Source organism: Lissotriton vulgaris, chromosome 12, assembly GCF_964263255.1.
Source record: "Lissotriton vulgaris chromosome 12, aLisVul1.2, whole genome shotgun sequence".
NCBI lineage: Eukaryota > Metazoa > Chordata > Amphibia > Caudata > Salamandridae > Lissotriton > Lissotriton vulgaris.
Window position 1 is genome coordinate 513,997,515 of NC_141700.1, and position 15,850 is coordinate 514,013,364.

At 48.0% G+C, this 15,850-nt stretch overlaps 1 protein-coding gene across 2 annotated transcripts in view; it reads left to right on the forward strand.

Annotated features, from left to right (window-relative positions):
• Positions 1 to 15,850, forward strand: part of SF3B3 (splicing factor 3b subunit 3) — a 274,045-nt gene that overhangs the window by 195,384 nt on the left and 62,811 nt on the right. For both annotated transcript variants that reach the window (XM_086945281.1, XM_086945280.1), the window contains exon 21: positions 15,098 to 15,223. In XM_086945281.1, coding sequence (XP_086801407.1) covers positions 15,098 to 15,223 — 126 coding nt within the window. The remainder of the gene's footprint in view (positions 1 to 15,097; positions 15,224 to 15,850) is intronic.

Genomic DNA, 15,850 nt, shown 5'->3' on the forward strand with positions numbered 1-15,850 from the left:
TGATAGTGACCTCAAGAAATCGTGTAGTATCCATTAATACTCCTGCATTTCCATTACTGGGTTCCCATTCTAAAGAGGGCACTGTGACCTTACATCCCAGAGGACTAAACAGTGTCAAAATAGGAGTCAAAAAAAGAAGAAAAGAGACGAGTGCCATTCATGTTCAATCAGTGGCGGAGCACAATAATTACACATTGTATACATAATAAAGTCCCATCAAGAAAAAAAAAATATATATATATATATATATATATATATATATATATATATATATATATATATATATATATATATATATATATATATATATATATAATATCTACACAGACATCAGTAATTATTGCCATACCATATCGGCTTTATAAAATCGACAGCAGAAATATACATAGTACAGGGATCAAGGCAAAGGGTCAATGGATTCAGATCAACGCCCAAATTTCATCACGCTCATTAAGTCCCTTCTCAGAGGTATGGTACCTCACTATTAGTCTTGCTTCTGTACGATTCAACTTGGTCTCTAGTTCTGTTTTATTTTTAGCCACGATGGTAACTAAGACTGCCCAAGTCAACTCTTCTTCATTATGGTCTGCCTCAATATAGTGCTGCACTAAGGGCGCCCCAATGTACTTGCACCTTATGCATGATTTATGCTGTCCAATACGCATTTTGATGGCTTGCGTAGTTTGCCCAATATAGGACAAATCGCACGGACATGCCACTACATAGATAGCGTTCTTGGTATTGCAATTAGAAAAGGTACGCATCGTATGTGTATGGCCATTGATGTCAATCTCTTTCAGATCCTTAGTGTTCGGACACACAGCACAATTCATGCAGCGGTAGTGTCCGATCACAGGTGGTAATCCTAATAAGCTCCTAGTATCCTTTTTGCTTGTCATCACTCTACTGGCCTTCACCAAATGCTGCTTTATATTTTTTCCTTTTCGAAACGCAAATAGCGGTTTAGGGATATTCAAGTGTTCTATAAGTCTCCATTTTCTTGAAAGAATCTGTTTCACCTTATTGGATTTTGGGTTGAATGTTAAGACGCAGGTCAAAGATGTACCTTCTTTCTTTTCTTTGGGTGTCAACAAACTTTCTCGAGGCGTGTACCAAGCACGTTTTAATGCTGCTCTGACCAACTTCCTGGGATATCCTCTATTGCAGAGTTTATTCATTAGTTTATCCGCATTATCAAAGTAGTTGCATTTGTTGGAACAATTGCGACGAATACGCAAGAATTGCCCATAGGGCAAATTTTCTTTAAGACTCCTGGGGTGACCACTTCTGAATTCTAAAAGTGTATTACGATCAGTAGGTTTAGTGTAAAGGTTAACCTTCAGGTGACCCTCGCTGTTATAGATCCACACATCGAGAAAGTAGATTTTATCATTGCTGGCACTCATTGTGAATCTCAAATCCGAAGAACACGAATTAAGCCACTCGTTAAACCTAGTGTTCGAGGCATGTGGGCTGCTGAATTCATATCTATGCATAGATTGCCGCCTAGTGTTGGGTCCGGATGATCGCACATTGTTGTCCTGGAAGAGTCTTCGAAGTATCACAAGATAGGTGGCTCCTCCCCTGGACTACAGTGCGCATGGGCATCGACTCTATCCTCAGATTGTTTTTTTCCGCCATTGAGTTCGGATGTATATTGGTTCACTCTAGTCGGAATCGATATAAAACTTTCTTCAAGCCAAAAGGCCTTTAGCTTTTCGTCGGTATAGTCTTGCGTTCGGTGCCAGATTCTTCCAGCTCCGTTTCGAGTCGGATTCCAGAGAGCCGCGTGCTTTCGACGCTGAAGGCCCAGTTGCGCCAAAGACCTTATCGACGGACCATCATGGAACGGAGTCCGTTCAAGAGATGTCCCGTGTGCAACTCCAAGTATCCCCACATCGACGTCCACCCGGTGTGCAACAAGTGTCTGTCGCCGGATCATGATGAAGCCAGCTGCATGGCTTGTTCCCGATTTCGATCCAAGAAGACTCTTATGCATCGTCGCGCTGCGCGCCAGGAGGCCCAGCAGACTGCACCGGCGCCTGTGAACATATTCTATGCCAGGGATGATGAGGGAGCTGACCGGGAAGTTAGTGAGAACCTGTCTAATCCTGCGTCGGAGGTCGACTACAACTACGACGGGGACGTTGAAATGCTCGAAGCGGAAGAAGTCGTCGACGAGGTAGGAGACGACGATGGGGCCTTTGGGGCCATGGAAGATAGCTCGAGCGAAGAGCTCACTCAAACTGACATTGGGGCCGAAACGCTTCAAAAGGCTCAGGTCGAGGGATCGCCACTAGGACTTACCCAAGATCTTCCAGTGGGTTCTACGGCCCCGCCTTCGGGCTCGGCTACGGACATTGCTATTGAGCCGCACCCTGTGAAATCGAAACCGAAAGTAAAGACACCGGTCTCGACGCAAGTGAAAGCACTGGTGCCCCCCTCGAAACCAAAAGTGCGTATTGCTTTGGTCGGCTCAAAGCCCTCGGACCTGTCGGCACCGACGAAGCAAAAGGGTGCTATCGACCCGAAGAAACAGCTCAAGGGCGTCGAGACGAAGTCTGGCACGCCGAAGACAAAGGTCAAGGCAGTCGAGCCGAGCAAATCGGCGCCGAAGACAGTCGACACCGACAAAGGGCTCGGTGATCCGATGGTTCTCAAGACTCCGCGTCGACAAGACAAAGCCAAGGGCGGCCCGACCCACGAGTCCACGTCTAGTGGTGCCTCGAAGGATTCAGTCGACTCTACGCAGCCTTCCGCCGCTTTCTCCAAGCAAGTGGCAGACTCCCTGAAGCGCATCAAGGACATGGCCTCAAGTGTCGGGCCAAAATATCCTCCACCTTCGAAGCCTGTCGATAAACCTCAGAAAGCGTCCACGCCAATTCACTTCACGTTGCCGCCGAAAGTGGCGCTAAAGGCTTTCGCCCCTAGGATTGTCACCAACGTGCCCGAGAAGGTGCTCTCGGTGCCGAAGTAGACGACGGTGGTCCTGGCCTTAAAGCATCGACAATCTTCGTTGGAAGAACAACAAGAACATTATATCGATGCCGAAACAGGCAGGCTTTCCCTTCATAAGTGGAAAATTGCCCAGGAACAGCCGATGGAGTCCTATAAAATTCCGCTGAAGAGGAAGGAGGATTCCACTTCGACCCCTGTTCTTGTGGAACCAATTTCTCCACATGGCCATGATGTCTCACCCACTTATTCAGATGTGGACACTGGGGAAGGTGATGATGAGTGCAGCTATCCTGTCTACACTGAGCCAGATGATGCCAATGAACCCTGGGCAGCTGCTGCTGACCCAGGTGATCCTCACTCTACCCCAGACACTCAAATGTATGCTGTGAAAACGTCGCCTACAGAGGATTCAGCTGCGTTTAATGCCCTCATTGAAAGGGCAGCTAAAAATCATGACATCCAGCTCCATGCTGACCCCATTGAAGTAGACTTTCTTTTTGACACCTTTTCCGTCTCAGAGAGGACTGTCAAGACTCTGCCTATGTTGAAGGGTGTCTTGAAGCATGCTGGGGAGATCTTTAAAGAGCCTACGAGAGCCAGGGTGATAAACCCTAGAATTGAGAAGAAGTATAAACCGGCACCTGGTGACCCTACTTACATCAAGGGACAGTTGCCTTTGGAATCTCTTGTTGTTTCTAATGCCCGGAAGAGGGCTAATTCACAAACAACGGGTGATGCTCCTCCCCCGGATAAGGAATCTAAGGTGTTTGAGGCATCAGGGAAAAGGGTGGCAGCTCAAGCGGCCAATATCTGGCGCATTTCAAATACACAAACACTTCTAGCAAGGTATGACAGGGCACATTACGACACGCTGGAGACCCTGTTACAGCACCTGCCAGACGAATACAAAGAGGCAGCTGAGATGCTCATCCAAGAGGGGAAGCTGATATCTAATGCTTCTATTAAATGTGCACTGGACGCAGCTGACACCGCGGGCAGAGCTATCCACACTAGTGTCATGCTGAGACGACATGCCTGGCTCAATCTCAGGATTTAAGCCGGAGATACAGACCACCATCCTTAATCAAACAGTGAATCCAGATCACCTGTTTGGCCCAGAGGTTGACACCACCTTATAAAAGATTAAGAAGGACACTGAAACTGCGAAGTCCATGGGTGCCTTACAGTCCCAGCAGTTCAGGGGTGGGTCTTTTCGTTGCTCAAGCACTAGAGGCGTTTCCAGAGGCCAGCTCTCCCAAACAACGCAATACTACAAAGGCAAACACAGTCCACATACACCAACAAAAGTCGAGGTGGATATTGTGGAAACAGCGCCAAGGGCAGGGGTCGTGGAAACAACAACTCCAGATCCTCTGCCACCAGCAAACAGTGACGCCTTGTCACTGCCCCCCGACCACACAACACCGGTCGGGGGGAGACTTCAGCAGTTCCTGCCGGTCTGGAGAACCATCACCACAGACAGGTGGGTCAGACAACTTGTACAGTACGGTTATTGTCTCGAGTTAACATCCACTCCACCCAACATACCCCCAAGACACAGTCCTATGTCAGCCGAGCATTTGCACTTATTGCAGCAGGAGATCCTCGTCATGCTGCAAAAAGGGGCAATCGAGCTCGTGCCTGTGAAAGAAAGAGGCACAGGAGTTTACTCACTGTACTTCTTAATACCAAAAAAGGACGGGTCCCTCAGACCCATACTGGACCTCAGACCCTCAATCAGTACATCCTATCGGAGCACTTTCACATGCTGACCCTGCAGCAAGTCCTACCGTTGCTCAATCAGGGGGATTTTCTCGCAACTTTAGATCTGAAGGATGCGTATTTTCATATTCCGCTACACCCGTCGCACAAAAAATACCTCCGGTTCACCATCCACAACCAACATTACCAGTTCACGGTTCTGCCTTTTGGGGTCACCACGGCACCCAGGGTGTTTACGAAGTGCCTGGCGACGGTGGCAGCACACCTAAGGAGACAAAACATTCACGTCTTCCCTTATCTGGACGACTGGCTCATCCAGGCAAAGTCGGCCCAGCAGTGTGCCGCCCACATGTCCCACACCATTCACCTTCTTCACAATCTGGGATTCTCACTGAATTACCCAAAGTCCCACCTGCAACCCGCCCACATACGGCAGTATCTGGGTGCGACAATAAACACTCTGGCAGCCACAGCACAGCCGAATTCAGTGAGGGTCAGCAGCATTCAATCGCAGATACAAAAATTCAGACCTCAACACTCGCTTCCAGCACGAGTGTTCATGCAGTTGATAGGCATGATTGCCTCCTGCTTCTCTATAGTCCTGCACGCGAGACTACATATGCGTCCGCTTCAGGAGTGCTTAGCACGTCAGTGGACTCAGGCTCACGGGCAGTTGAAGGACCTAGTGTTATTGAGCGGTCGGGCATACAACTCTCTGCATTGGTGGAATCCACGAAACCTTTGCAAGGGACGACCGTTCCAAGAGCCTGTGCCACAGATCATCCTGACGATGGACGCTTCTCTCCAGGGATGGGGAGCTCATGTACTCCACTACACTGTGCAGGGACTATGGACACCACAGCAAAGGAAGATGCACATCAATGTTCCAGAACTGATGGCGATCTTCCTGGCACTGAGAAGCCTTCAAAGTACATCTGTGCAACAAGGTTGTGTTGATCCGGACGGACAACATGACGGCCATGTACTACATTCAGAAGCAGGGAGGAACACACTCTCCACAGTTGTCTCATCTGGCTCAGAGCATGTGGAAGTTGGCCATTCAGTGAAACATCTTCCTCATGGCAGAACACCTCCCAGGCAAGGACAATCAGATGGCAGAGCTGCTCAGCAGGTACAGCCACCAAATGTACGAGTGGGAGATACATCCATCAGTACTCCAACCGTACTTCCAAAGGAGGGGTCCTCCAGAGATAGACCTGTTCGCCACAAAAGAGAACGCAAAATGCCGAAGCTTTGCTGCCAGGTTTCCACACCCACAGTCTCAAGGCAATGCGATATGGATGAACTGGTCAGGCAAATTTGCGTACGCTTTTCCCCCAGCACCTCTAATACCGCTGGTGGCACGCAAGCTGAAGCAGCACTCGATGACTCTCATTGTGGTTGTTCCGACGTGGGCTCGCCAACCATGGTACACCACGTTTCTGGAACTGTCAGTTGTACCGCATCAAAGGCTGCGCCTCACACCCAGGCTTTTGACGCAGAGCCATGGCGACATTCAGCATCCAGATCCGCAACAGCTCAACCTGGCGATATGGCTCCTGAAGTCTTAGAGTTTGGCTACCTCATCTTACCTCCTGACTGTATGGACATCATCCGGGAGGCAAGGAAGCCCACCACCAGAACATGCTATGCGGTGAAGTGGAAGCGGTTTGTCATTTATTGTGCAGACCACAACATTAACCCGCTGGATGCATCTATTCAAAACATCATCTGTTATCTCTTACATCTGTACAAATGTAATCTGGCCTATGCTTCCATTCGTATACATTTATCAGCAATGGCTGCTTATCTCCAAAACAGACAGCACCTCTCACTTTTCAGGGTGCCTGCCATTAGAGCCTTTCTGGAAGGATTCAAACGAGTCATTCCTCCGCGGACGCCACCAGCTCCAGAGTGGAACCTCAATGTGGTCCTCACCAGTCTGATGGGTCCCCCTTTTGAACCACTGCATTCCTGCGAGATTCAATTCTTGACATGGAAAGTGGCTTTCCTCATAGCGATTACGTCGCTACGAGTTAGTGAACTCCAGGCACTAACTATCCAAGAGCCATTTATTCAAATTCGTTCTAACAGGGTGGTGCTTCGCACTAACCCTAAATTCCTTCCTAAGGTAGTGTCTCAGTTCCATATCAACCAGACTATAGAACTACCTGTGTTCTTCCAAAATCCAGAGTCACTGGCGGAGAGAATGCTCCACACACTTGACGTCAAAAGGGCCCTAATGTACTACATTGATAGGGCCAAAGATTTTAGGAAGACGAAACAAGTATTTGTTGCCTTTGCACCACAACACAAAGGTAACCCCATTTCCAAGGCTGGTATAGCCAGGTGGATTGTTAAATGTATTCAGATCTGCTATCAGAAAGCCAAGCGCACTCTCACTATTCCACCACGTGCCCACTCCACCCGAAAGTTGGGGGCCTCCATGGCTTTCCTTTGAAATATTTCTTTGGAAGACATATGTAGAGCAGCCACATGGTCTACCACACACACATTTACAAAACATTACTGTGTTGATGTGCACTCCAAACAGCAGGCAGCTGTAGGCAGGCTGTTCTAAAAACACTTTTCCAAACTGTTGCAGCTGGCACGGGCGGCCGTCGTTAATGGAGGGACTACTATGTATTCTATGCACAGATATGAATTCAGCAGCCCACATGCCTCGAACCGAATATGCAACTTACCAGTATGCATCTGTTCTTGACATGTAGGGCTGCTGACATTCATATCGCCCGCCCTCCTCCCCGGCGCCTGTAGCGGCTGCAGCACTCACACATACTTCTGGCATGGTCATCATTCACTTAGTTTCACTCCATCTTGGCCACAATGGCTAAAAACAATCTGAGGATGGAGTCGATGCCCATGCGCACTGTAGTCCAGGGAAGGAGCCACCTATCTCGTGATACTTCGAAGACTCTTCCAGGACAACAATGTGCGATCATCTGGACCCAACACTAGGCGGCGATCTATGCACAGATATGAATGTCAGCAGCCCTACATGCCAAGAACAGATGCATACTGGTAAGTAGCATATTCGAAGTTCCTCATTATTACTATTCCAGATGAAGAAAATGTCGTCGATGAACCGAACCCACCTCGACACAAAGTGCAGAAATGGGTTCGCCTCACCGAAGACGTACACCCCCTCAAATTGGTCCATCACCTGGTTGGCAATCTCCGGAGCAAAAAAACACCCCATCGCGACTCCCTTAAGTTGTAAATAAAGGGAGTCTTTAAAGGTGAAAAAGTTATTTTTCAGACAGATTTTCGCCTATTCTAAGATGAATTTTGTAGGAACCTGGTGAGGTCTACTTCTACGGTCTAACAACAAACTCATTACCAGCAGTGCCTCATCCTGCGGTATGTTGGTGTACAAACTCTCGATGTCGAAGGTGACCAACACCTGCTGATCACCATCGAACACCGAGTTCTCCACCTTCTGAATAAAATCCATAGTGTCACGCACAAAAGCCCTGGTAGTACAGACAAATGGCTTGAGGAATGTGTCAATGTATTTGGCTAAGGGCTCAAGCATTGAGCCGCATGCCGCTATAATCTGGCGTCCAGGAGGTTTTGGGGCGTCCTTGTCTACCTTCGGAAGTACATATATGATGGGTGTCTTTTGTTCCGAAGTATTCAAAAATTCATATTCTTTTTTGCCAAGATATCCCATGTCTAAGGCTTCAGTGGTCAGATGAAGAATTTTGGCTCTCAACATCAGGGCAGGGCTATTGTCTATTTTGCGATAGTGTGCAGGATTACTCAGTTGTTTCAGTACTTCACTATCATACTCATCACTATCCCAAAGAACAAAACCCCCACCCTTGTCGGCAGGTTTAATCACTGCTAAGGGGTTATTCGCTAAACTATTAAGCGCTTGTTGATCTTCTTTCCAAAAATTGAATCTATGAGAAATGTTCTTTTTGTTCAACCCTACGCAATCTCTCACTTATTTGGATCAGCCACTACGCAGTCTCTCACTTATTTAGATCAGCCACTACGATTCTGCGCCCTAGGGTGCCTGAGGAAGAGGTGTCCTGCCTCACGGATCCCGGAGGCAGCGTTGCCCCGGCAGAGGTGCATACATGGGCACTAGAACATCCCAGGGAGAAATACAGCTCCCTCCCACGAGATTAGGACTTGAGCTGTGCTTCCGTAGAGCTGCAGACATTTTAAACATGCCGATTGCAAAGTGGAACACTCTGTTAACAATTTCCATTGATTTCAGGCTAAAAAAGAATGATAAGTAAAATAAAGTGCCACAAAAATGCCGCTAAATTTCCATATTTGTGCCGCTAAATTTGCTAATCCATGCCGCAATATCCTGATGGGTCTGACTGGGGACAGTAACCCTTTCAAAAACAATCTTATCGACAATTGGACCGAGTCAAGGAAAGCATCAAAGCTGAAGTCAGCAAGATGCTGGAGCTAGGGGTGATTGAACCCTCTGAGTCCCCTGGGCTAGCCCAGTGGTTCTGGTCACCAAACCTCGTCAACAGGGTGGAAAGAGAGAGATGAGGTTCTGTGTGGACTATAGATGGCTCAACTCTGTCACCAAGAAAGATGCTCACCCCATTCCAAGGTCAGATGAGCTGATAGACAAACTAGGGGCAGCCAAATTCCTAAGCACCTTTGACGTAACTGCAGGGTACTGCCTGGACACTGATGCCAGGGCAGACGCTCAGGTTGGGCAGGCTTCACTGCGAAATCTGTTTGCACAATAGTGGTGTTAATTCTCGTTCACCGCCGCTTTGGTGTGGGGATGGGATTGCCATTCTATTCACTAGATTATGACTATACAGAGATCCCCTACTACAGAAGGAGTAGTTTCTGTCCTGTAACTCCAGTTCTGTAGTAGGGGTATCTCTGTTAGTCATAAGCGCCCGCCCTCCTCCCCGGTGGAGAGAGATATTTATGTAAGGAATGCTACAGGTCTGGCGTGTTACGCCTTCAAAAAGAACTGAAAGTAAAAGGGACCTGCAGTGCATTCTGGGATACTGTGAAGTTCTGGAAAGTTCTCTTAAAGGCTCAGTATCCTGTTCTGAGCCACATAATGGCAGCCTATGGGGCTTGTCTGTCCAGGTCTTCCTCTCTATCATTCCAGAGGGGTTTTGCTGCTGAGGCAAGGGAAATCTGGACAGACTTTGCTGTTTGTGGATTTTTGGTGGAATTTCTAGTACTGGACAGTGTAGCCTGGTTTTATAGGCTGCATTATCTGTCTTTAATTCTCTCTTAAGTGTCTGTGCAGTGCTGCATTTTTCGACACCTTAAGAGATTATTTTTGATTGCTCCGGGGTCCACCACATGGGTGGGGACTATTCACTAGATTATGACTATAACAGAGATACCCCTACTACAGAACTGGAGTTCCAGGACAGAAACTACTCCTTCTTAAACAAGTTCGTAAGAACGCAAAGGTTAAAGATGACCTCCCTACAAGAGGTACTTCCTCAATTGCAAGGCGGGGACTTCATGGTCACCATAGACCTTAAAGATGCCTACCTGCACAGCCCAATGAACGGGGGCCACAAACACCTCCTCAGATTCATCATCGGAGAAGACCACTACCAGTTCACAACCCTGGCGTTAGGACTCAAATCGGCACCAAGGGTTTTCACAAAGTGCCTCGCAACAGTCGCAGCACACCTACGAAGGGAAGGGATACACGTGTACCCTTACCTGGACGACTGGCTGATCAAAGCAAGCTCATACAAAACGTGCAAGCAGCATGCACAGAGTGACCAGCACACTGATGAACCTAGGATTCTCCATCCACTGGGGAAAATCCTCCTTGGAACCAGAACAAATAAAAATCTTCCTGGGAGCACAGATAGACACCTTACAGAGCAAGGTGTTCCCCAGCGAGAAGAGAACGATAGCACTCGTGAGGGAGACGCAGCTCTACCAGAAGGGGCAAGCTCGGACAGTGAGGACAGCAAGCAAAACCATGGGCATGATGGCATCATGCATACACCTAGTGTCAAACGTACGGCTCCACATGAGACCTTTAGAGGAATGGCTACAGGAGCAATGGTCACAAGCTACAGTGTCGTTGGGAGGATCTAGTGGTTGTAACGCACGCAGTGCAGAAAGAGATGGCATGGTGGAACATGGGGAACATGACAAGGGGGAAGCCTCTGACACAACCAGCGCATACAGTGACCATTACCACATACGCGTCCCAGAGGGGATGGGGGGCTCACATGGAGAAACTCAAAGCAAGAGGCCTGTGGACACCAGCAGATGCGGTCAGACACATCAATTACCTGGAGTTGAAGACAGTTGTCCTAGCCATAAAGGCCTTCCAAACAAAACTGTATAACCAGAGAGTGTTGATCCAGACAGACAACACAACAGCGATGTTTTACATCAACAAGCAGGTGGGGACACAATCAGCCCCGCTTTCAGCGCAGGAGATATGGAGATGGGCCATCCCACTCAAGATAGACCTGCTAGCCATACATCTACCAGGAAAGGACAATGTAGAAGCAGACTGGCTCAGCAGACCGACATCGGCATCCCACGAGTGGGAACTCAATGCACAAGAGACGAGAAGGCTCTTCGACAGGTGGGGGACACCGTCTGTAGACCTATTTGCAACACGCCAGAATGCAAAATGCCAAAACTTCGCATCCAGGCAGCCCGGGGAGGGCTCCTGAGGACATAGAGTTTGCACATTTGAAACTGCCAGAAACCACCCTAAGGGTATTTCGGGAGGCACGAAGACCCAGCACGCGGAAGAGCTACGTAGCGAAATGGAAGAGATTTACACTGTTGTGCAGGAGGGAAAAGCTACACAATAAGATGAAAAGGACAACAGTGCTAAAGTACCTCACGCACCTGCTCGACAAAAAATTTCTTTATTTTTTATTTTCAAAAGTTTTATATATAGCGATGGCTAGACCTGGAGGTATCGGAGCGCTTTACATGAGCATCAGATCCTAGTTACAGGTTACATCGTTACAAAGGTTACATAGTTCTTAGAGCATGGCCACATAGTTACATGTAAGGTCGAGATAAACAATAAGCACAAATACGTAAGGGGAAAAGCAGGCAAGGTGAGTGATTCAGGGGAGGGAGGGGTTGGAGCAGGGGAAGTAGATAATGAAGGTGGGAAAGAGGAGGGGAAGGGTGACGGGGACACTAACTGGGACAAGAGTCAAGGCAAACGTCCGAAGTACAATAAACTGTGATCCCAGGGGAAGTGGTATCACCTCCCTATATCTGTTGCGAGAGGCTCCCTTTGCGCAGTGGACTCTCTCAGAGGGGTTTCTGAGACTCCAAGGCCTACATACTGGATCCTTCCCCAGAAAGGGGAGAGGGAGTGCTTTGGCAAGGGGTGCCATACCATACCTCAAGTGTGAGTGGCTCTCTTGGCGCAGTGGACTCACTCAGCTGGTTCGCTGAGACTCCAGAGTATAAATTTTAGATCTTTCCCCAACAAGGGGAGAAGGAGTACTTAGTCAAAGGGCACAAAGGACAGGGGGGTAGGCAAAGTAGCAGGCATGGGGAGATATTCGGGGGAGAGGGGATAGGAGCAAGGGACAAGACAATAAGGAGAGACGAAAAGAAGTCTGTCTAAAGACCGTCTGGGTAGGTGACTACCAAGGAGGGAATCCACGGCCCATCTCCCCTATAGCTAAACCAAGTAGCTCCTTCGGGCATCAGATAAAATAGTTGTCTCAAAACATTGAGAGAGGAGGGCAGGAGAGACCTAAATAGAGGGCTGATGCGGTTGGAGACGGCAGGAGAGACGAAAGGAAATGCAACAATGTGGTTCAACAATATATCAGGAAAAGATCAAACAAGTAAACATTATATCAAACAATCAGCACTACATTAGGGGAGGAGAGAGAGGAGCGAGAAAGTAGTGGGGGGTAGGGGAGGAGGGAAAGTGAGGATAAGGGAAGAGACAACCGTAGAGATGAAGAAGTCTGTCTAAAGACAGACTGGGTAGGTGACGACCAAGGAGGGAATCCACGGCCCATCTCCCCTATAGCTAAACCAAGTAGCTCCATCGGGCATCAGACAAAATAGTTCAGTCTCAGGTGGCGAGGGAAGAGGTTCACAGAAAAACAGGGTGAGGACAAAGGGCAAGGGTATGGAAGGGCAGAGGACAAAAGCTGGAAAAAGTAGGAGAGGAGAGGGGGGGGTGTTTGGGGAAGGGAGAGGGGGAAGGTAAGGTCAGGAGAGACGTGGGAGCGTTAGCCCGAAGTCCAGCTGGGTAGTTGAATAGTCAAAGGAGGGAGCCCAAAGTCAATCTCCCCCATAGCTAGCGTGGCTCATCCTCACTGAGGGTTCACTTGGCAGCGATAGTCGCTTACACGAGAGGAGAAGCCATAAAAGAGTTTCTTCACATCACAGGTCGTTAAGAGATTCCTGCAGGGAGCAAAGAGGATCGCACCGCCAAAGAGGGTGCCACCACCTGCATGGAACCTTAACCTAGTCCTAACGGAACTCATGAAGGAACCTTTTGAACCAATTCACAAGGCCTCCCTAGAAATGCTGACCATGAAAACAGCTTTCCTGTTAGCAATCACTTCCCTGCGCAGAGTGAGCGAACTGCAGGCACTAACACTACAGGAACCCTACATACAGATACACAGCGATAGGGTGGTGATGAGAACGGACCCACACTTCATGCCAAAAGTGGTGTCACGGTTCCACTTGAATCAGACTATACAGATACCAAGTTTCTTCCAAAAACCGGCAACAAGAGCTGAAAGGGCACTGCACACTCTGGACGCCAGAAGGGCAGTCATGCACTACATTGAGAGAACGAAGGAACACAGGAAAACAAAGCAGTTCTTTGTGTCCTTCGCTAACAGTTTCATGGGGAAACCAGTAACTAAAGGAACAATTGCGCGATGGATCGCCCAAACAATACAGTTCTGCCACAAGCAGGCAGGGCAGGAACTAACAGAGGGGACAGGTGCCCACTCTACCAGGAAAAAAGGAGCTACAATAGCTTTCCTAGCTAACACACCAATTCAGGACATATTCCTGGCGGCAACATGGGCTTCAGTGCACACGTTCACGGAGCACTACTGTGTGGATATACAGATGAACAAGGAAGCACAAGTCGGAAAAAGGGTGCTTCAACACATTCAATAACCAACACTCATCTTCCACCCAGTCGCCACAAACATGAGAAACCGCTACAAAGTCTATGCACAGCATAGTGAATCCAGAAAGATTCACGCTGCAAAACAAATAGTTTCTTACCTGTCGGTGTAGTTTTGCAGCTTGATGACCTTTCTGGATTCACTAGCGAACACACCCACCTCCGCCAGAAAGATGAGGCTGGAGAGAAAAGGTGGTTGAAACAAAGACAATACTTGGAAAAGAAGCCTTAAAGGTTAAAGCGGTGAAAAAACTTTAGTTGAAGATTGCCATAACTTCGGTAACAAAACGAACACGAGAAAAAAGAATCCGGAAATGGCGCCCAGGAGTGGGAGCTTCCGCGGGAAGCGTGCCGACGTCACCGGAAATACACCAAGGGTGGGACGTCGACGCCCACCTGGGCTACGGGAAAAAAAAGAAAGAAAGAAAAGACTACGAATCCGGACCCAACCACAAGACCGCGGAATAATGCACAGCATAGTGAATCCAGAAAGATCAAGCTGCAAAACTACACCGACAGGTAAGAAACTATTGGTTCTAAAGATAAAACTATACCTGTGGATATAAAAACAATTGGCCTGGAGTTCAGTCCTCGAGTGTGTGAAACCTTTTGCTGTCTGAGTGTGTACAACAAATGCTTTACACTATCCTCTGGTACTGCCTTACTGCTCGACCAAGCTACCACTTTGGAGAGTAAGGTCAGTCCTGACTAGCCTCCGTTATACCTCTGGGGTTGGTGGACTCTATAGACACTGTACTTCATTCTAGTCCCGTATATATAGAGCCACTTTCTCACAAGTGCCATCAGAGAAAACGACATTAAGATTAATGTATGCTTATGCTACTTCTTGACTTAATGAAGATAGGTTAGTTTTTGGCTCCAATGATGCTGTGAGGGTACAACAGTTTCTACTGAAATGTTAGCCAGGAGAAACAAAATAACCCTTTTTTCTTTTATTTTGAGGACATGTAAACTCACGCTGTCATTCATGTACCCATCAGCAGCACATGGTCATCCTTACTTTCAAGGCGGTTTGGGAGTTGCATTTTCCTTTCAGCTGTCCTGATTAAACCGTTCTTTTATTGAAAACCCAGTTAAGGAGGCATCTGGTTTTGTAGTTCTGCGACATCGTGGTTCACTAAATTCTACTGGAGTTTTCTGTTCATTCCTAATAGGCCTGTTCAGGTTTTACAGACATAGAGGCTTAAAACACTGGCTACCCAGCACCATTTATTTCTCCTCTAATTAAGTATGGCATTCTCACCCCTCTAGACTCCTGTGGAAGAGGTTCCTGCAGCCATTGCTCCTTTCCAGGGCCGTGTTCTTATCGGCGTGGGGAAGCTCTTGCGAGTGTACGACATGGGGAAGAAGAAACTTCTGAGAAAGTGTGAAAATAAGGTGAGCAGCAGATATCTCGATGGTTCTTTTTCTTTTTTCTTTTTTTATATATTTCTTTTTATTTGAGAAAAACAAGCAAGGCATATACAATACATAGGAAAGTCAAGACTGTACGAGGGTAGAGCATAATATATACAAATGGTACAAATAAACGGGATATTGAGGGGGGGACACAGAGGAACATCGAAAGTGCTCCATAAAATAAGGCAGTCAGGGGAGAGTGGGACATCAAGGACCGCGGCAACTGGTGGTACACATATATCCCCTCTATATCTCTTCCAGGGGCCCCAAATCCTGCTCCATTTCCGGGGGCGCCCCCCGAGCCAAGTACACTGTTTTTTCTCGGAACATACACCAAGTGAAGAGTAGGAGGCTTCTGTGACCCCCACAGCTGTGCAATGTTCCGTTTGGCAATCATGGCCCCTAAAGTCACCCATTGGGTTTGTGCCACATTATGATCAGTAGGCTCCCAGACATTAAGTAAGCAACGCCTGGCTTCTGGTAAGAGGGCCACACCCGTGACCTCCTGCATGACCACATGTACTCTGTTCCAATAATCAGAGACTTCCCGACATTCCCAGATGATATGGAGGAACGTCCCCAGTTGACCACAACCCCTCCGACACA